Genomic DNA, 23,596 nt, shown 5'->3' with positions numbered 1-23,596 from the left:
TGATTTTCACATCTTTGGTGAACTGAAGAAAGTAATGAGTGGGTGCCAGTTTGAGGCAGACAAGGAAGTACAAGAGTGAGTGCAGCTGTTAGTAGGTGATTGCACTCTACAAAACAGGAACTGATCATTTGTCCTCCATTGGGCTAAATATCTTACTGCTTGTGGTGATTACTTTTGAATGGAACTGTCCAATTGTGGCAGGTATTTGGTTTTCATTAGACTGCTCCTCATATTCATCCCATGGTATACAATTTTCAAATCATTTGATTTATTGTACAGGAAAAAATTCCCTTGTATGAATTGAAAAATTGTCATCTGTGAGCAATCTTTCCAGTAAACTTAGCTCCTTTTGAATACGATCAGGTCTTTTAGTTTATTGTGAATACCGTACACTCTGATCACTCTGATGTTTAGAAACAGTTACAAGTGGTGCATCCAATCCCTCCATATAAAGATTATGACATGACTAGTTCAAACTAATAAGCATAGGCTATCTTCTGAATGTCCATGTTTATGGTAACTGATAAAATACACAGGGTAAGGGCACAGTCTACCGTAATAGTCATGATGCCCCATCTCTTTTTTGTTACCCAATGCAACTGCAGCATGTCAGGCAGCCAGGAAGTTACACTATTGAGTTCAGCGAGATCTTGTGAAAGCATAAACAGATCATAATTGTTTGTATTTGTCTGTAGAACACTTTTTACCAATGGGAGTATCTGTAGAACAATAAATTGCAGCAACAGCAACAAGAATATACCATACTTGCATTTTTTTAGGTTTCCAAACAACACTAAGAGGTGTGAACTGCTACTTTACACAACAGTTTATTTACAATTTCTGGAGAATGTTGTGTTCTTTAAGAACACAAAAATTGCTAGTATACAGCAGAAGACCTGACCTTTTGCAGAAAGGCATTGTATATCTACTCAAAAATGTAAATTTTTCTTCACTACAGTTCCAGTGAAATCAGTGAATACGGAACATAGGATACATGTAAAGAATCCATTGCCTCCATCATTTAATGTAACAGAAAGGCTACCACAACTGTAGGTGAAGGACAAACCTCACAGATGTGATAAAAAAGAATAAAAGCAATAAAACTGTTTCCCAACACAGAAGAAATCAATTTCACAACTGTTTCTGCATCTGAGCCATAAATGGCAAGAATCTTCATCACATACACTTTTGAAGCAACTGTAATACATTTACAAAAATATTAACATATTATAAAATAGAGTGAAGTGTAAGACTATGTGAAACATTAGGCTCCATACAAAGTTCTTACGTGTCAAGGAAAGTGCCTATCATAATAAGAACAGACAACAAAAGAAATATAGTCTTATGCATGAAATATCAGTATGTGTTTATATTCTCTTGTTTTCAGTAGAGTAAGCTGCAATTATACACATAGTTGAAAGTATTTCTTCATAATTAAGTTGTAGCTTATGTTACTGAATCATGGAGATTCAGCTGTTTTTAAATGTATTTCATGATCATTCATATCTCTTGATAAATTACTAATGCTTCAAATGATAAAACATAATAACTGTTAAGCAAATTAACAAGAGAAATAATTAAAAACAAACCTTTATTTTATGGCTGCTTTCTGCCACTTGGGGTGTTAGTGTTGCACCAACTGTCAGACATTAACTTTATTTGTAGCTTATATGTACCTTCTGATTTAATTTTTTGTCAAGATTTAGTGCTAAGAACTTCACATGGTTTGTTTCTGTGATCTGATCACTGCAAGCTATCTGTTCTAGTTATTTACTTCCAAGTGTCATCATCTGTGTTTTGTGATATTCTGTTTTAGTCCATTCTGATAGGTTCAGCATTCAAGCTTTTATTAATCATTTTCATCACTTTCTGAAACTTATCAGGCATCTCATTTTCAACTACAAATGGTGTGCCATCTGTGAATAACATACATGAACATCTATAATAACTGCTAGATCATTTACATACAACAGGAACAGATAGGACCCCAATATTGAACCCTGTGGTACTCCTTGCAGAACTGTTTTCCCATTAGAAGGGGAACTGTTTGCATTTGATATGATAATTATCCATCAGTGCCTATCTGTTAAGTGTGCACTGAACCACTGTAAAGCTTTTTTCCTGATTCCATATGTATGTAAGTTGTGGAGAAGTAAGGAGTGGTTCACTGAATCACATGCTTTTGACAGGTAATAGAATATCCCTTTGACTTTTTGTCTGTATCAAAACTGGGGCATATTTTCTAGTAAACTCTTATGGCATTTACAGTACATTTTCCTTGCTGAGAACCATACTGAGCATCAGTTCATCATTATATGCAAAGAGTTCTGTACTGCAAAACAGAAAAAGTCTCCAGAATTACACACAGGGAATTATGTGATGCTGACTGAATAACATTTCATCTTCTGCCTAATGTGTCACTGGATATGATTACTGAAGATGCATATGGTTAGCACAAAAGACTGAAGTGCAATCCTCTGTGTTGGTTATTGCAAGTGCAGACAACTATTCCCCTTCGTGATATAAATTTCTTGGCGATACTTATTTCAACAAACTCCTTGGAATACATACCAAGCAAATACATACATATTATAAAAATGGATCTGCATATATTTATGTATGTACAGCCCACATCTCCTCCTAAAACACAGGACTGATTTTAACCAAACTTGGTACACAGATCACCTACTGTCTGGAAATCATTTGTGTAGGGGTAAACTATCTACATATCAAAGGAGTGGGTGTGGGGGTGGAAAAGCAGAGTAGCCCATGATGCACAACTACCCAGATTTTAGTCATCCAGTATTTGAGAATGAGAGCAGTTAGAGACTTGCAACACCCTTTACACAACCTTAACAAAACTTTTTGTTATTGATGACCCCCCCACAAAATGATGAAAGGAAAAAAGTTCATTGAAACTTCCTGGCATATTAAAACTGTGTGCCTGACCGAGACTCGAACTCGGGACCTATGCCTTTCGCGGGCAAGTGCTCTACCAACTGAGCTACCGAAGCACGACTCACGGCCGGTACTCACAGCTTTACTTCTGCCAGTACCTCGTCTCCTACCTTCCAAACTTTACAGAAGCTCTCCTGCGAACCTTGCAGAACTACCACTCCTGAAAGAAAGGATATTGCGGAGACATGGCTTAGCCACAGCCTGGGGGATGTTTCCAGAATGAGAATTTCACTCTGCAGTGGAGTGTGCGCTGATATGAAACTTCTTGGCAGATTAAAACTGTGTGCCCGACCGAGACTCGAACTCGGTAGGGCACACAGTTTTAATCTGCCAGGAAGTTTCATATCAGTGCACACTCCGCTGCAGAGTGAAAATCTCATTCTAAAAAGTTCATTGCTTACTACATTTTAGCTGTTCTTTTAGTATAACTACTGCATAAAGCATGACGTTTTAATTAATTGCTTCTTTATTACTAACTGTATTTGCAACACATTTTGGAGTCAGTATTCACACATACCGTTGAATGTAAAAGAAAAACTGATTCGTGTACAATACACAGTGCAGGAGATATGGCATTAAATTCTGAGATGCATGAAAAACTACTGAATCATGCATGATATTTCAGTTTACTACTTCTTTAATACTGACCAACAATATTACTAATATTAAAATATTGTACTATGATTTTTTGGAAGTAGGGAAGTTAATTTGAAATATTGAGTTTAATAATAGCCTTGAAAGTTAATTTCTGATATCTGCTTTAAATATTCCTGATTGAAATAAATTTAACTCCCTAAAAGACATTTATTGATTGTTAAACAGTTAGTAAGTAAATTTATAAAACTTTTAATCATTTCTGTTGGTGGAAAACCTTCTGCAGTGGTAAAACAGTGCACAAAAAATTATTACTTGCTTATTAACTGATTTGCATTCCACCATCCAGCATCAGTTTCCCATCAGACCAATGAGAACATTGACTGATGGCATTCCTCAGAGGTCCATGACTGATCTCAAAATTATGCAGTTTGCATAATTACACTGCCCGGATACTGATAGAAAAGATTGGTAAAAGTGATTTCAGGAATGCTGAAATAGAAGTTTGATAAAGTAAATGCCAATTGAATACTAGTAGTATTTGGCTGTGGCCACTAGTAAATTTGTTGGCAACTCTCCTTTGCAGCAGTGTGAAAAAGTTCTAAGATGCAATACAATAAATTGAGATACAGCATTAACGGAAGAGAAAAGTAGGTTTCTTGATTCAAATACAACTGTTACCATTAAATTAACATAATTATTTAATCAATAGTAACATTTACAGAACAGCAAGAAGTAACAAACAAGAGAGAGAGAGAGCAGGAGCACAGATCTTGCTTTTAAACAGTCAAAATAAATTACGGTGACTGCCTTTAGTTTGATTTATAGAGCATCTTTTATAAAGTTTCGATATATAAACATTGCTCTGGAACATTCTTTGTATGAACATTAAAAAGTAATTTTTATATTAAATTATGACCCTTTCTCATTAATTTACAGATTTATTTACACAGAGAAAATTTATTCTTAAGGTCTTTTAGTATTAACTAAACATGTGGGGCATATACTATTAATTATTCAAAAAGCAATATTTCAGACCCTGTTTGCTACACATTTAGCAGACAGTATCAACATAAATTTGCTGAATGTACTTAGAAAAATATAGCAATGTATGACACATAGTCTAGAAGATATGATGTCAAATACTGAAATGCATGAAAAACTGGTGCATCATCCAAGATGTTTTAATTTGTTGCTTCTTTATTTGTAACTTTATTTGCAACACATTTCGCAGGCCATAGCCACACATACCACTGGATGTACCTGCAAAATTATATCACTGTACAGCTTATACTTCAGGACTTATGATACCATAAACATTGAGCTGCATGAAACTGAAACCACAGGGCAAAATTTGCTACAGATACAGACAAAAATGTAAACAAATATGAGTGAAATACATTAAATATATGAGAACTATATGTGACTTGTGTGTACATGAGCAAATCCATGGACAAGAAACTCATGTTAAATCCCTGGAATGATTTCAACCAAATTTGGTACATATAGAAGTCACGATTTGTAAAGAAATACTGTGGGGCTAAGAATCACAAGCCTCCTATAGGGTTGATAACATGGAGAGAGAAGGGGGGAGGAGGATATGGACAGACAGAGAGATGGAAGGAGGAGATGGCCACAGACAGGGGTCAAGGAGGAGATGGACAGACAGAGGAGAGGGTGAAACTGACAGAGAGAGGGGAGAGGAAGAGCTGGACAGAGAAAGGAAAGAGGAGGAGATGGCAGAGACAGAGAGAGGAAGGCATAGACAGAGAGAGGGAGGAGGAGGAGATGAACAGAGAGAGTGGAGGATGAAATGAACAGAGAAAGGCAAGAGGAAGAGATGGACAGAGAGAAGAGAGAGGAGAAGATGGACAGAAAAAGGAAGGCGGAGAAAATGAACAGGGAGAAGAAGCGAGAGACAGAGAGGGGAAGAAGGATATGGACAGAGAGGAGGTGGAGGATGTGGAATTAGAGGAGGGAGGAGGAGATGGACAGAAGGAAGAGGGGTAGGTGGACAGAGAGAGTGGGAGGAGTAGATAGACAGAAAGAGGGGCAGGAGGACATGGTTAGAGTGGGGGTGAAGAAGGAAATAGACAGAGAGAGAGGAAAGAGCAGCAAGGCCAATAGAAGATTTGACTAAATACATACCTTTCAACTCCAGATCCTCAGCTAGAGAGCTATAAAGCAAACTAGAAAAATTTTGGAAATGACAAGTGTAGTCCCCCTCTTGGATTTTTCTGTAACTTATTGCTTCTTTCACCTCTGACAATGATTTTGATTTGTAAAAAACGTCAAGTTCCAATTTTGTTTGGAGTCCATGTTAAATTTAAAGTCCCTCTGTAACTGTAGTATTAAAATGTCTTTGGGAAGCCGATCCCATCATAATAATAGCCTATATATGAGTACAGCTTGTTCTCCATAAAATAGAAAAAGTAGCATAGTAGTTCTGGCCCAGCATTGGCTTGATAAAGGACATCTATAGGAAGGAATAACAATATTATGTATTAGTTGACCAAATATTCTGTATTTCTGGTCATGGTGATTAACTTGGTCATGTGATACATTACAGCCTTCTATTAATTCAATCTATTATTTGGTGCAAGCAGTGAGCATAGAGAACGTCTTCATATATGTCTTGCTATTAACTGATTTTATTTATTTATTTATGCTAAGAAAAAGAAACAGTGATGGTACCAATACAGAATGTGAAAGAATGTTTGCAAAGTGTCAAAGTTGAGTAAGTTGATGTTATGCAAATTTTTGGAGAACAGAAACAATGCTGACAAATGTAGGATTCAAATACTTACTCCATGGAGTACTTCATTGATGATATACATAAATGTTTTGTTACACAACAATTTCTGCAATGCTATGGAAAATATGTTGAGATATTAACTTGGCGAAAATTTCGCAGCCTTTATCACACTGAATCTCAACTCAATTTTACCAAAGAAACTGTTAAAAAGATTGATGTATATAGTGCATTTGGTATTAAACTAAACCAGTTGACAACTAAGTGAGTATATGTGAACAAGAAAACATAGTTGTGGAGAGATAATATTAATTCAGATGTTAATGGAAAATGAAGCATCTGGTTCAAACAGCTAGTGATTAGCCATCCTGAAGAGACCACCAGTGCAAAGTCAGTAAAAACATTGGCATTTTAGACACTTTAATATTTCATAATGATACAGCCCAATACCCTAAATGATTTTGTTCAAATTGGAATTGGCTAAAAAAGCCTACAAACTTATTTTCCATGATTTATTCAAACAAGACAGGGATTCACACTCCTTACAAAAAGTAAATACCACAGTGCTAGGTGTGTTGTTGAAAAATAATACCAGTCAATATATATTTTTGCCTGATTTTAAGCTTGTGACAGTGCTCCATTTGTAAGTATACCACAACCGTGGTGGTATTTCCATTTCCCTATTTTGTTGGAATAAATATGATGATGATGCTGCTATAGTGTAGAATACAGTTCACCTTTTCAGGTGCTAAAACTAAATGTTGTTTTTTGTTCTCAGATGTTGTATCCTGTTGGTTGTTAATGACTGACATAATGTACCTCACTAATGTAGTGAGGCACATGAATACCTTCCAAAAACATAATCCTATCTTTAATTAGATAAAGATCCATATAAGTATATTCCAGTAATATATTTTAGTACATGTAAAACAAGAAATCTGAATATAATGTATGCTGTTCTATTCTGTTCTTACTGGCACGGTGGTCAGTTCTGAGACTGCAAGTACAAAGCCTTTAGATCTGATCTTTTGGACTGAACATAGTAATGTGCTGTGGTATTCAAACCAGCCTTAGTTTTGGTGAGTGACTTTCATTTTCTGAGAGCAGCTTCAGCAACTGCCTAAGAAATGCGCCATTTCATGCAATTTGTTGTGAAGTGTGAGAATAAAGTAAAAGTCTAATTGAGTTCATGTTAAGCATTTTATTTCAGAAAGTTTTGATTTACTGATTCAGTTTTTATTTTTACAGATCAAATCTCATTGACAACAATGACAGCAGTATTTGTAATGTATATGAAGCACTGGAAGCAGTTGGGATGAGAGAAAAAGTAGAGGAGTTGCCTGAGCAGGCTGAAACAGCAGTGCAAACGGGCACCAACTTATTCACCACAGGGGAATGTCAGTTACTATATTTGGCAAGAGCAATTCTCAGTAACCCCAAGGTTAGCATTTATTATTATATCAATGGAATGATTGTTAGAGAAAGGAGAGTGTTATTTAATTATTAATGTTATTTTAAGTTTGCACGCACATGCCTTTATTAATCTTGGTCTCAATAATAGTACTTCTACATACATTTCAGTAACCTTTTGGACCAATTTAACAGACGCCAGATGCCAGTTGCATTTCCTCCAACTTTTTCTGTTTTGTGTGAAGTAACTGACCTTTGTCCTGCCTTCCTTGATGTCTGTCTTTTATAGACTTGCAAAAAGGAAGAAACCCCTCCCTTCCAACCATTTTGAATCGTGATAGTTTTCTTCTAAGATTGTTTACTGCTATATTCTGATTAATCCAATCAGTTAAAAAAACTGGTTTATCCAAACCCTATACAACTAAAGACAAGTTGACTCATTCAGATCCTACAAAATTCCAATGACGTAGAAATTTCTGTTTTAGCACAACACCTTCATAACCTGCAATACCTACTACTTTCATTCACCTTACAGGAAACATTGGAAATTTTGCTTTATATTGATTCATAATTAATAGAAGTGGTGATACCACTACAACAATGCTATCGCCATTGATTACAGTATTGATTGCTTTATTCATAATCATACCCTTTGCCCATGGACTGGAGTGTAGCCTTTCTCACCTTCCTCCATTGACTTCTCTTCTAAGTAAATCCCAGTTCATAAACTAAATAATCTTGTATTTGTCTTGTTTGTTAAGGAACATGCTGTTCCCTTTGACTCCTCAATGTTTCTTAAGTATTTCTTCTCTACCTGTGCATGAAATATAGCTCCCACATTCCTGTTTATATTTCTATTTCTCTCTCCTTCAACTCACAGGGAACTATTTTGCCATTTACTTGCCAACTGCCTAAAGTTTGTGACATTTTCTAATTCCAGTGACTTGTACCTTCTTGAACTTCTTCTTCTCTTCACCTACTTGTCAGTAAGGAATCTGAGCTTACCAGTTCAGATAACTCCTCTAGATATTTCACTTTATTACTAACTTGACTCCAGTCTTTTCTGATGAGTTTGTCCTTGACCTTCATTGATAGTTGACCAATTTTAATTCTGGAAAAGTCACTTTACTTAACTTCCTCTTCCAAGTGCTTTGCATGGTTTAGGTGGCACTCAAAGAAAGAACATAGGACTCTCCAACTCTTGTCCTATCCCACTAACCCCACCTCTTACCTAATACCTGTAATCAGAACATTCTTTGAATGCCTCTGGACCAATACTTTGTTTTGAAAACTCTTTCAGATTTCTTAGAAATCCATGAAACCTACCCATTACAACATGCTCAAATAGCCATCTTCATCTTTACATAGGTTATCAAAAAACTGGCTTCTCTATCTCTTTTTCTGACTATATGTCATATAATGTCCCCTGAAATGATTTTAAAATAGCATTGAAAGAACTTCAACTTGAAGCTTCAAGGTAGGGAATTATTTATGTAAATTTATTCATCTTTTCAATTTAAATTCATGTCACCAGTGACTCTGGTTCCAGTGTTCTTTTCATCTGCAAAACTTTTATATTTTCCTACAGCAAATTTGTATGTTCTTGTACCACACAAGTTTGACATTGTGATTCTCTATGCCCCACGTTTAGGTCCTGGACTTCCAGCTGCAAATCTCATATGTCAGTTTGTCTCAAAGTGGCTGTTACTCTGTAGTAATTGTTTTATTGTGTTTGCATTGCTTTCAAATTCTGTCTCTCCCAGTGACAACTCTTGTCACCTATGTTCAAAATTTATTTCTAGTACATTTATCTGTTTGCTATTATTTAATTGGCTAGATAAAGAATCTACTCACCAAGCAGTGGCAGAACACAAATGTAAAAGACGATTGTAATTGGCATGCTTTCTGAGCCAGTGGCTCTGCACTTTTCACTCTTATTAACTTATGCATGATGTTTAAGCAGTAATCTCTGCCTTAATACTACCCTGTCTTCCACCTTGAAGCTCTCAAGTTTTCAAATCTCGTCCAATGCAGTCCCCAACAACCAGTCTTTCCTTCTCATCCCATATGCTACTTCTCCCCTGACATGCGGTTCTGAGTGGCTTCCCCAAAATCTACCCCTTGTTCTGGACCTCTCCAGTCTTTATCCTCCAACCCTCTTCCTTCCCCTTCAACCCTCCAGCCTGAAGAAGGAGCCACTGGCTCCAAAAGCTAGCCAACTGCAACCATCTTTCGTGCATGTGTTCTGCCGCCACTTAGTAAGTAGATTATCTATGCAATTTTGTCAATAATTAATTGTTTTTGTTGTTATATTAGCCCATGTGATCATCATTCCTTTTTATGTAACCCTCTTGTCAGTCTTTGTTGCTGTCTCTCTTGTTCAAACTGTCATCTCTTTTCTACCTTATGTGCTAATCCATTCGTTTATTTATCTGTGTCACCAAGATTAATCAACACTTTGCCCCTTCATCTTTTCTAGTACTGATTTTTGTGCTCGTAGATCGGTCCATTTTTATTTGTATATAACAATTCCATTGTTATTTACCAATTTGCATATAACAATTTACAGTTCATTACATTACATGGCCTTCTCCCGATCATCTTTCGCCGATTTATTCGCAAACTTGACAGCTATTTTCTTCCCCAACATCCATTTAACTTGTTTATACGTAATTCTTTCATGTTTTTGTACATCTGTTTTTCGGCAAAACGCTCTGATCGACTATTATTGCCATCTCTTACGTCTCTTTAATTGCCAAGCTAAGTACGGTAGTTTACATTTTCTCCTATGACTTTCGCTTTCTGTTTACCCAGTTTTTAAAATTTCGGCCGTTTTCACGACTTACCCAATCAACTTTTTCCCTTTCTCTTATCCAATCATTTTTTTTCATATCATACATTTTGCCCACTCATTACCTCTTATTAACGATTTTTGTATGAATTTTTCTAATTTTTTCTGACTTTTTTCATTGCTTTTCTTCCGTTTTTCTATCTTTTCCACCTTCTGCTTATTTATTTATTTATTTTGCCACTCCCACAATTTCTAAATCTCCAAAACTGTCCTCTCTTGCCATCATCCCATCTCATATTACATCCGTCATTTTTGAAAACACACTTTTGCACTATCAAAACTAAGGTCCCACATTCTGTTTCTTGAAATTTACTTGTCCCTTTGAGTTACTCCAAAAGGACTACCACTGAAAGTCCCTGTTTCTGGATGGAGCCCTACCCTACACCAGGCTCTTTTACGATTTCAAATACAGCAATATTCTCCTCTTACCTGGCTAATCTCTGACCTATATGCTTCATCAGCCAATTTCCACTTTATCAGACTTCTCTCCTCCTACAAAATCCTGCAGTTATCTGCCCCTCATGTTTTCTTGAATAGTATCATCCATCATGCCAACTTCAAACTGCAGCAACATGCCACACTTTACCTCAGAAAGCTATCCCGCCTTCTCGTAAACTACCTGAACAGTGGTGTTTCCCTTCCTGTCATCCTGTAGGTCTGTAAACAGCCACATCGTCAACCAGCACTCCTCTCCTACAAACAACACTTGGACAACCTCCTTAATATCCCACAGCCTTCACCACTACCTCCCAGACCAAGAATAATCCATAATCACAAGAACCAGTCACAATAGTACAGTGTCATTAACCTCTCATCTAAAGCACTCTCCCCTCCTGAATAATCTGTATTATCTAAAGGTCTCAGTTTTAGCCCTAAACCTGCATGTGATTGTGCTGCTTTGGTGAAGGACCTAATTCACACGTAATATCGATTGCACATATCACTTTGCAACCCAATCCCAAAACATTTCTAACAGCAAACCAGACACTGAACCCTGCCTTGAACAGTTCAGACCATGACTCCAACTTGATCCATCACCACTACCTCAAAATCATCCCTTACGAGCCTTCAAAGAATTCCTCACATCCAGTATTGCTTCACAATCCTTCCTCAGGTCCCTACAACATGACCCTAATCTGTCCTCTGCAGAACTACAGGCTCTGTGTTCTCTAAATGCTGATGACTCCATCATTATCCTCCCAGCAGACAAAGGACCTACCACTGTAGTACTTGACTGAAAGGAGTGTGTTAGTGAAGGTCTACACCAGCTGTCTGACACCTCTACATACAGTGTTTGCCATCAAGATACAAAGTGATCTGCAGTCACTCCTTAAAACCTCAGGCCTCTCACAAGGACTATCACCTCAATCTGCAGAACTTCTCACATCACCCAAACCATGCACCTCCACCTTTTACCTTCTTCTTAAGATCCACAAACCCAATTATCCTGGCCATCCTATGGTTGCTAGCTTCAAAGCACCCACTGAACATGTATCTGCTTTAGTTGATTAACACCTGCAAGCATAGTACAAAGATTCCTCTCCTACATCAAAGATACCAGCCATTTCCTAGCTCATCAGAAATCTGCGCCTGTCCCACTCTCACCACACACCTTCCTTGTCACCATTGATGCTGTCTCCCTCTATATCAACATGCCCTATGTACATGGTCTGTCTGCTATTGAACATTTCCTCAGTCAGTGCTCACCTGATTCCAAATCTACGACATACTTTCTACTCACCTTAATCAACAACTACTTCACCTTTGAGGGGCAGACATACAAACAGACCAAGGGTACGGCCATGGGAACCAAAGTGGCTCCTTCCTCTGCCAACCTTTTCATGGGTCACTTGGAGGGGGCTTTCCTGGGATCCATAAGCTATCAGCCCCTGGTTTGGTTTAGATACATTGATGACATCTTTACCATATGGACACATGGTGAGGCTCACCTGCTAAAATTCCTGTAATCTCTAAATACCTTCTCCCAGTTAAATTTCACATGGTCCTATTCTGAACCCCATACCACTTTCCTTGATGTTCATCTCATCCTCACTGAAGGGCAGCAACAGACTTCTATCCACATTAAACCTACCAAAAAACAACAGCACTTATGTTTTGACAGTTGCCATCCTTCCCACATCAAATGTTCCCTCCCATACAGCCTTAGCAACAGAGGCAAACATATTTGTGTGATCTGAGTTTTTCCTGGCGTACAGAAATCTTGAAAATTTCTTGGGTATTCAGCTGTGTAGTGCTGTCCAAAAAGTGGGATATTTCGGCAAGCCAACTTCTTGCCATCTTCAGGCATTTTGGGAGTCTTATTGATCTCTGATGGATGCCGACTTTATATAACCTCCACCCCTCTCCCACAGCCTCCATCTGGGCACTTCCGAGCAGTCCACAGCCAGTGGTGGGGAAAGGCGGCAGTGGGTGCTGGGGGAAGCACAGCTCCCTGCGACAGATCATGGGCCACAGTCCTTCTGTGGCCAGGGCCACTTGTGGAACTCTGCCGTCTTGGTGACAATGCTTCTTCTTCTTATTCATCAGGTGTCCTGACAGGAGTGGATTTCCATGTAGACTCTCATGTTTTAATTATACTCAAAACTGGATCCCAGGCCTTACTTAACTGGAAACCACTGTCTTTATTTATTAGTTCATCATGCAGCCAGATCTCCACTGACTCTTTGAGGATACAGTCCCAGAAGGTGTTCAATTTCTGTAACACCTTTGTGCCATCGTAGTTCATGTCTTGTCCATGTGAGATGCAGTGCCCTGCCATGGCGGACTTGGTCAGCTGTGCATTGTCTGTGCGGCGTTTATGTTCATTGCATCTCTCCTGTAACATCCGGATGGTCTGGCCTACATACATTTCACTGCACTGGCAAGGGGTGCTGTAAACTCCTGGTTTCCGGGGCCCTAAGTCACCCTTGACTGATCCTAATACTGTTTTTGTTTTGGATGGAGGGCAAAACACAAACTTGACATACTCAGAAAATAAATAGCTATGTCATAGCAACTAGGCTGGCTGAACATGAATGCAGTTGGAGGTTGCAGAATTCTGACTCCGCATTTGCTGAGCATGTACTGAGTAAGGGTCACAATTACCAGCCAGTGCCCTATGTACTTCACTTAGCAAACAAAGGCCTTAAACTCAACCTGCTGGAAGCCCTGGATATTAACAAACACCTGCTCACAATCCAGCTCTAATCCTAAATGACAGACAAAGCTCAACACCTCCCCTCTCCTAAACCTCATATAATCATCTCTGTTGTTCATTACTTCCCACACTGTCTGCTCCTATATATTCTCATCTTCCTGTATTCATTAAGTTCTTTTGTTTTATTGAAGTTGTCTATATATTCCATATAGACTGTAGTTCCAATTGTTAAGGCTTTCTTTTAACTGGTACTTGCATTACTGTCCATGTTTAACACCACTTGTAGTTGTCTCATCAAATATTGTTTATATCTTACTTGATTCATTTATTTAATGCAAACTGTTACATAGCCACAGTTTTGAATATAATGTTAATGTTAAAGTGCGGTACCAGCACACTCTCAAAGAGTACATTTACAGTATGTTACCTCCAATGCCTCCATTTTCCTGCATTTATTTATTTCTGTTTATCTTTCTGATATTGCTTAAGTTCCTTATGTATTCTGTAGTTACATTGATAATTGTTTTTTCTCTTAATTGGTTTGTGTATCACTCTCCATATTTTATACCTCCTGATGTAGCCTTCTCAAGTACTGATCTTATTTCATTTTATTAGTTTTGTTTATTAATAAAAGCTGCTATGTAGGCATGCTGTTCCTATTTTGTGTTTAAGGTTTTCCTGTCTACTCCATTTTTATTTATTTACTGTTCAATTTTTTACTTCTTCATTGCATTTCCATCACACTGTCAAAGATGTTACTTACTGTATGTTTTGGCTTCAGTCTAGGTGTGTTACTTCTTTGGTGACAATACTCAGTAAATGTCTGAAGATGGCCTTGTAAGCCAAAAACTGGTTAACACAATAAAAGTAATATTGTAGAATAAAAGCAAACTGGTACTTTTCATTTATTATAATGTTGTTCTATCAAGAACCAATGGAAGATTCTGTTAACAAAATACTATGTCTTTACCAATTGCTGCATACCTTATGTATCTTTGGTTGTCATAACATGCATGGGAAATTATGAACTTTCTTTTCATGCAGCTTCATTTCTGCACTGACCTAAACTAAAGACATCTGTGAACCTTTTCAGAATTGATAACAGAGCCCCATCATTTTTTGTCGACTCTCTGTTCTCATTATATTTGGATACAGACCTAGCATGTAAGTTTATTTAATTTTCATAGCAGATCACTGAACTGTCCCTGAAGAATCTGGTCATGTTGTGCAGCAGGTGTGCTTGTTTCAATCACATCAAATGCTTTGTGTGAAATGGGTCATCTTCTGAAAGATAAGATGTTTTCTAAAACATTAATACACACATTTTTATCTCTCTCATATTCCATAGTATTCACAATCAATTTCATACATAAGCTTTATTTCTCTACCTTTTCAGAAAAATCTGTCATTTGTAACTTGCAGTTAATTGTTTATTGCAGTTTTCTGTATTTTTTTGCTCTTTCAAGGGCATCATTAGTTTCTTTGTGCTTTGTGAGTTACTTATAAAGGCCAAGCTCCATGGCCCTGTGGGAGGTCTCATAATGCTGTCTGACATGGCTGTAAAAAATTCTACCTTTGTTAATCCTCTTTAAATGTCAGTAAGTAGGCTTGAAACAGTAATTAGTGTGTCATTTCAGTCCAACAATAGTATATGCACACTCTAAGAAGACTCTCAGCGAGGTGATAGGTGAGATTAACTGCATCAATTAAACTGATTGCTTGTAAATAGAGCTGACTCATTTCTGCTTGGTAACAATTTCAGACAGTAGGCAACAGTGTGATTACTGGGTCTAATATATCACAAAATAAGTTGATTTCAAATTCATTTACACATAACATTTCATCAGTCATTAACCCAGTGTATCACTTCTGTTCTTGTAGATGTAGATGCACTAGTGTTGTTTGTTAGTTCGCATTAGCAAAGATCAGAAATAGTTAATACACATCATCATCATTTAAATTCTATCAGTTCAAGTAGTACCAGCAACTACCTCAATGACAGTCTTCTTAGAGTGTGCACAGCAAACAATTCACACTTTGGAAAATCATGTAGGATGTAGACCCTACACTATACCCCGTAGTATAACTTAGTGATGTAAAGTGAGGGGAATGTCACTGCCCAGAATAGTTGGGCTAAACCTCACAGTCCACTCAACAACAGTATGTTGAAGAAGGTAGTAATGGAAGGTAGCATGGCCCAAAAGAGTGACTCTTTTTGCAGCTTCCTTTGTTGCATGGTACAGCAGCTCCATAATCTAACACCTTCTTTTAACCTTTCCTACTCTTTTCTGACAGAGAAGATGGTATTCTTTCCAACATAAATTGAAACTTCTTTCAATTAAACTGGCCTATTATACACTCCTGGAAATGGAAAAAAGAACACATTGACACCGGTGTGTCAGACCCACCATACTTGCTCCAGACACTGCGAGAGGGCTGTACAAGCAATGATCACACGCACGGCACAGCGGACACACCAGGAACCGCGGTGTTGGCCGTCGAATGGCGCTAGCTGCGCAGCATTCGTGCACCACCGCCGTCAGTGTCAGCCAGTCTTTAACACTGGTAGCATGCCGCGACAGCGTGGACGTGAACCGTATGTGCAGTTGACGGACTTTGAGCGAGGGCGTATAGTGGGCATGCGGGAGGCCGGGTGGACGTACCGCCGAATTGCTCAACACGTGGGGCGTGAGGTCTCCACAGTACATCGATGTTGTCGCCAGTGGTCGGCGGAAGGTGCACGTGCCCGTCGACCAGGGACCGGACCGCAGCGACGCACGGATGCACGCCAAGACCGTAGGATCCTACGCAGTGCCGTAGGGGACCGCACCGCCACTTCCCAGCAAATTAGGGACACTGTTGCTCCTGGGGTATCGGCGAGGACCATTCGCAACTGTCTCCATGAAGCTGGGCTATGGTCCCGCACACCGTTAGGCCGACTTCCGCTCACGCCCCAACATCGTGCAGCCCGCCTCCAGTGGTGTCGCGACAGGCGTGAATGGAGGGACGAATGGAGACGTGTCGTCTTCAGCGATGAGAGTCGCTTCTGCATTGGTGCCAATGATGGTCGTATGCGTGTTTGGCGCCGTGCAGGTGAGCGCCACAATCAGGACTGCATACGACCGAGGCACACAGGGCCAACACCCGGCATCATGGTGTGGGGAGCGATCTCCTACACTGGCCGTACACCACTGGTGATCGTCGAGGGGACACTGAATAGTGCACGGTACATCCAAACCGTCATCGAACCCATCGTTCTACCATTCCTAGACCGGCAAGGGAACTTGCTGTTCCAACAGGACAATGCACGTCCGCGTGTATCCCGTGCCACCCAACGTGCTCTAGAAGGTGTAAGTCAACTACCCTGGCCAGCAAGATCTCCGGATCTGTCCCCCATTGAGCATGTTTGGGACTGGATGAAGCGTCATCTCACTCGGTCTGCATGTCCAGCACGAACGCTGGTCCAACTGAGGCGCCAGGTGGAAATGACATGGCAAGTCGTTCCACAGGACTACATCCAGCATCTCTACGATCGTCTCCATGGGAGAATAGCAGCCTGCATTGCTGCGAAAGGTGGATATACACTGTACTAGTGCCGACATTGTGCATGCTCTGTTGCCTGTGTCTATTGTGTCTATGTGCCTGTGGTTCTGTCAGTGTGATCATGTGATGTATCTGACCCCAGGAATGTGTCAATAAAGTTTCCCCTTCCTGGGACAATGAATTCACGGTGTTCTTATTTCAATTTCCAGGAGTGTACATTCTCGTAAAAAATTCTATCAAATGAGTGATACACAGGTCTCTTGGGAAAAATCCGAGCTTCTTCAGTTCTCTGGGATATAATAAGTTTTCTACATCTCATATAAATTTTCGTTCTTGTGGCATGGTAAATATCCAAACACAGCAACTCAGTTATACAGAAAAATGGTAATTTTATAATCTGGACTGTGTTTACTATTGGGTTGGTTTTTGGGGCATTTCCCAATCATGTAAACATGTCACTGCTGTAGAGAAACACTACGAGCAGGCCAGTATCAACAACAGCTTCACTCAGTTTGTGTTTGGCGCTGCAGTAACATGCCACATAGAGGCATACAACAGAGTCCGGTTAGTGGCTTTACTTTCAGCAGTTCATACACAGCAAGATATTGTCAGTCAGTTAATGTCACTCACATTGGTGTGTCTAAGGTGTGGAGAAAGTACAGAGAGATGGAAATGTGAATGATAGACCTCACAGTCATTGTCCTCATATGACAACACCATCATGTGCTCATCATCAGCTGCCAGACATATTGGAAATGACTCCTTCCAAGCAACAGGGATTCTTATCACAGACCAAATAGTGCTTAGAAGATTGCATCAAGATGGTTTTCATTACAGAAGACCAATGAGACATTTTGCATTGAACCAATGAAACTGACACAGTCATAGGACCTGGGCTCTTGCACATCAATATTGGATCATTGCAGAATGGAGTAATGCCATGTTTGCTGATGAGACCAGGATTGTTTTATGACCAGACACTAGACCTGCTAGGGTCATTGCACAGTGATTGAATCCAGACAACATTCAGGACCTCACTGAAGCTTCCACTGAGGAGTGGGACTTCATACCCCAAGGTAAACTTGATGGTCTCATCCTGAGTGTGCCTTGTAGAGTGGAAGAACTCATCCGTGTGCAGGGAGGACATACTCACTACTAAAGACTGATAATCATCGTCATGAGATAACAATTTTCACTATTTTTGTTTTTAGATGTGCACTTAGGAGAGAAGACTGCTTTGTTTTGTAATGATTTTTTGTAACTTATGAAAATCATTCTTGTTTTCAGAAGGAATTAGGTTTATTTTGTTAATAAGGTATTGTACAATTCTCAGTGGGTGTACTGTAAGAAGTCATTATAATAATTTCAGACTATTGTTAAGGTGTGTTGCTTGTTCCCCTTTTCTATATAACAGGTTGTGCAAACAACAGAATGACCAAGAGTTCCAAGTAACTGTAAAAAAGCACATATATTTTCAAGAATGGGGATCAGATAAATGTGTGCTATTATGGGCCTTAATTGCTGATGCCAGTCTGTTGTAGAATTATGGAGCATGTTTTATATTTTTTATTACATTATTAGCAATTATTCAGTAGAAAAAGGCAAAAATATAAAATACTTAAGACTGTGTGTCAAGAGCTTTTTATGTGGAATAGCAACATGAAAAAGATCCACAGGAGAGCAACATGCTTTGACATATGATCATGTTATAAGCATGAAAGTGCCACAGAGCTTATCATACAACTCCTGTGACAGGGTGTACAAGAGAGTTATCGTGTGTTACTGGCAATTTTACTGTTATGATTCTAAGAATAAATATTCCAAGAAGAGTCCTGCAACATACACTCCTGGAAATGGAAAAAAGAACACATTGACACCGGTGTGTCAGACCCACCATACTTGCTCCGGACACTGCGAGAGGGCTGTACAAGCAATGATCACACGCACGGCACAGCGGACACACCAGGAACCGCGGTGTTGGCCGTCGAATGGCGCTAGCTGCGCAGCATTTGTGCACCGCCCCGTCAGTGTCAGCCAGTTTGCCGTGGCATACGGAGCTCCATCGCAGTCTTTAACACTGGTAGCATGCCGCGACAGCGTGGACGTGAACCGTATGTGCAGTTGACGGACTTTGAGCGAGGGCATATAGTGGGCATGCGGGAGGCCGGGTGGACGTACCACCGAATTGCTCAACACGTGGGGCGTGAGGTCTCCACAGTACATCGATGTTGTCGCCAGTGGTCGGCGGAAGGTGCACGTGCCCGTCGACCTGGGACCGGACCGCAGCGACGCACGGATGCACGCCAAGACCGTAGGATCCTACGCAGTGCCGTAGGGGACCGCACCGCCACTTCCCAGCAAATTAGGGACACTGTTGCTCCTGGGGTAGCAGCGAGGACCATTCGCAACCGTCTCCATGAAACTGGGCTACGGTCCCGCACACCGTTAGGCCGTCTTCCGCTCACGCCCCAACATCGTGCAGCCCACCTCCAGTGGTGTCGAGACAGGCGTGAATGGAGGGACGAATGGAGACGTGTCGTCTTCAGCGATGAGAGTCGCTTCTGCCTTGGTGCCAATAATGGTCGTATGCGTGTTTGGCACCGTGCAGGTGAGCGCCACAATCAGGACTGCATACGACCGAGGCACACAGGGCCAACACCCGGCATCATGGTGTGGGGAGCGATCTCCTACACTGGCCGTACACCACTGGTGATCGTCGAGGGGACACTGAATAGTGCACGGTACATCCAAACCGTCATCGAACCCATCGTTCTACCATTCCTAGACCGGCAAGGGAACTTGCTGTTCCAACAGGACAATGCACGTCCGCATGTATCCCGTGCCACCCAACGTGCTCTAGAAGGTGTAAGTCAACTACCCTGGCCAGCAAGATCTCCGGATCTGTCCCCCATTGAGCATGTTTGGGACTGGATGAAGCGTCGTCTCACGCGGTCCGCACGTCCAGCACGAACGCTGGTCCAACTGAGGCGCCAGGTGGAAATGGCATGGCAAGCCGTTCCACAGGACTACATCCAGCATCTCTACGATCGTCTCCATGGGAGAATAGCAGGCTGCATTGCTGCGAAAGGTGGATATACACTGTACTAGTGCCGACATTGTGCATGCTCTGTTGCCTGTGTCTATGTGCCTGTGGTTCTGTCAGTGTGATCATGTTATGTATCTGACCCCAGGAATGTGTCAATAAAGTTTCCCCTTCCTGGGACAATGAATTCACGGTGTTCTTATTTCAATTTCCAGGAGTGTATTACTTACATTCCACAGACATCTCATGAAATGACCAAAGTGCTCAGTTGCATTAAGACAATGGCACTGGCAAAGTTTGTGTAGGGGAAGGTAAAGGAAACAATCACAAGAAGAGCATCAGGTGATAAAGGGCAGGAATTGTAAGAGCTTGGGGAAGGTGATTCGTCTCTTTGTTCCAATAGGATGGACAGCAGGTAATAAGTAGAAGGTGTTGGTCCACAAGGGAAGAAAGTACATCATCTATAATTGGGTATCCTGGATGGTTGGGGTTATAGATTTTTGGAAACCTGTAGAAAGTTGGAGTCCAGGGAATTATGAAAGAGAAAAAGGAGAAAGACTCAGGAAAGAGGTTTTTGGAGTGGCCTAAGAATTTGAGAAATGTTTAGAGGTGGTGCTGGACTACTGGAGCCTGGTTACTGCAACAGTGTTGGAAGATGGGTGTGTCCGAAGACTAGCAAAGGTCTCTGTCAGATCACTTGCTGTTCCTAACAATAGTGGCAGAGCCTTGACCAACAGTGAGAATGCTCATGGTCAGAATTTGTTTTGAGTAATGGAAATAGGGCCAATTCGAGAACATTTTTTCACACAAGTGACTTATATGTGGTACCCTTCCCCTCCCCCCCCCCCCCCCCCCCCCTTTTGCCTCATGCACTTTGACTGCGCCAGGTTTCATTACTAATTTCAACACACATTGTACACAAATCTTGCTCTTTGGTTCTCCTGGTGCCCCTCTCACCTTGGTGTCTCAAGCGGCTGCAGCTAACTGTGATATGCCTTGTATAGAAATCTTACAGTTGTGGCACCTCTGGCACACTTCTCAACTTGATAACTCAAGTGATGACTGGTGTCACTTGGGCCTTAAACTGTCCGTTAATGGAAACTGGCTCTTTCTGTATTTTGGAGGTTGATCTCAATGGAGAGATGTAAAGTGGCTGTTTCTGTGGTTTGGAGGTTTATCTCATTGAAGAGTGATCTAGTGAAGAAAAATGAACTAAGGTTAAAGATTAAGAATTTCTGGGAAGTAATCATGAATGAAAATACATGGTAGAAGTCAAATGAAGAAGTCTGTCTTTGATGAGTCCAGCATTATTAAACTGGGTATAAAGTGTTTGAGAAAGACTGAAATTCTACAGAATTGTGATTGATAACTACAGGTTTCCACAAACAAAAGCAACTGAAAAGATAAGACAATATTAGAAGTTGATCAGCACTAGGATATCAAAGATTGAATGAAGGAGGAAAATATAGTGTAATGGGGAAGATAAGATGTGAATGAATGAGCAAGCAGAAAGAAGGGAATACAGGAGCATGAGCATTAATAAAAGAGACTGATGAAAGGTATGGCTTTGTAGCTGAGTGATAAAGCGTCTGACCATAAATTGAAAGACGTGGTTTAATCCCTTATACTGGGATTTTTCATTGTCACTTTTTTTCTGCTGAAAATGATTTATGCATGCCAAGTTTTACTGTATGGTTGGCCACTTTAAACTGCATGTCCCCCCAATAACTGGCTGGGCAAGTCAGTTTAAAGGATGGAGAAAGGCAAGGTTTTCCTGCCCCCAATAGGATCATGTTCAGTAAAGCACATCGGTGTTCAAGCCAACCCAATTTCACAATAGCTTTGTTCTTTACATTATGGATGAAGTAAATGCACAGAATTGGAGATGGAAGTTTCTTTTAATTCAATGAGTTATATTTTGAATGAAACTTAACTATAAACATAGCTCTTCAGGCTTAAATAGGCTGGACAAGATAGGATTAGTAATAATAGAGCAGAGAAATAAATCCCAAATTATTATGTGCACAGTCAGCATTGCTCCCTTGTATTGGATGGCCTCTGTTACACAATTTACATTAATGAAAAATGTGCTACATAACACAGAACCTTCTAATACTCTGGTTTCTGTAGAATTGTTTATTGGTCTAAAAACACATATAATAAGTTTTGTTGTGCACCATACTGCATACATTTGAAGACTACTGCTGCTGGAAAGCTCATAACAACTAGTGAAAACTGCCTTATTGGCAAGTGTCTGGCAATCATTTTGTGGTCGGCTTTGTTGGTTATGTTAATACATCATTATAAGTTAAGTCTAAGTATTTCATATTTCTCTTTACCTTGTCTCTCTTTACTCTTCTGTTTCCAAATTTTCTGTCTGATCTCTACCTTTTTTCCATGGCTGATTATTTTGAACTAAAGTCAAAAAAATGTTCAAATGTGTGTGAATTCCTAAGGGACCAAACTGCTGAGGTCATCAGTCTCTGGACTTACACACTACTTAAACTAACTTATGCTAAGAACAACACACACAACCAATGCCCAAGGGAGGACTCGAACCTCCAGCGGGGGAAACTAAAGTCATGCACAATGAACTTCACTTCTCCCCTTTCACTGTTCTACACCAGTGTATCAAATGTTTTCTGTCTGCTTAGGCTCAGTGATCCCTTCTATGTGTTCTTAGCTTCTGAAACATTTTGTATACTCATGAAATGCATGAAGATGTTATAAAAAATAAATAAATGTTGCCATAGTTTAGTGATACAGTCAAATAAACACGCCCCTTTATTACTCAATGATGTATGTGCAAGTTTATGTTTTAAATCTCAGTGCAGCATAATATGTCACACAGAAGGCAGGTGACTGTTATTATAATACTGTAATTAGTAGTTCTGCACACAGGCTGACTGGGTCACACAGGTAAAAGTCAGACATCAGACAAGGATCAATAATGTCATTCTTTGTCTGATGTCCGACTTTTACCTGTGTGACCCAGTCAGCCTGTGTGCAGAACTACTGATTATTGCTGATTCTTTTTTTTTTTAAATTTATTATATCAATGTGTATTGTTCACAGATCTTAATAGTAGAAGAACCTTTGGTTCCCATAAACAAAAACATTCATCGCAAGCTTCAAGAGGTCATAGAAACTGCATTTCAAAAAACAACGGTGATAACAATAGCACAGCACTTTAAATTTGTTGAGTACTGTGACAAATTGTTGCTCATTAGAGATGGACAGGTACGTGAATTACAGTAGTTTATATTACAGTAAATATTGCAAATTCCT

The 23,596-nt window shown here is 39.9% G+C and overlaps 1 protein-coding gene across 1 annotated transcript in view; it reads left to right on the top strand.

Moving 5' to 3' along the window:
- Positions 1 to 23,596, top strand: part of LOC126455676 (ATP-binding cassette sub-family C member 12-like) — a 518,625-nt gene that overhangs the window by 480,739 nt on the left and 14,290 nt on the right. The window contains exons 28-29 of the mRNA XM_050091443.1: positions 7,553 to 7,745; positions 23,384 to 23,548. Of these exons, the coding sequence (XP_049947400.1) occupies positions 7,553 to 7,745; positions 23,384 to 23,548 (358 nt within the window). The remainder of the gene's footprint in view (positions 1 to 7,552; positions 7,746 to 23,383; positions 23,549 to 23,596) is intronic.

Source organism: Schistocerca serialis, chromosome 2, assembly GCF_023864345.2.
Source record: "Schistocerca serialis cubense isolate TAMUIC-IGC-003099 chromosome 2, iqSchSeri2.2, whole genome shotgun sequence".
Taxonomy (NCBI): domain Eukaryota; kingdom Metazoa; phylum Arthropoda; class Insecta; order Orthoptera; family Acrididae; genus Schistocerca; species Schistocerca serialis.
The sequence above is the reverse complement of the archived record's forward strand: the minus strand, read 5'-3'. Positions and strand labels throughout refer to the sequence as shown.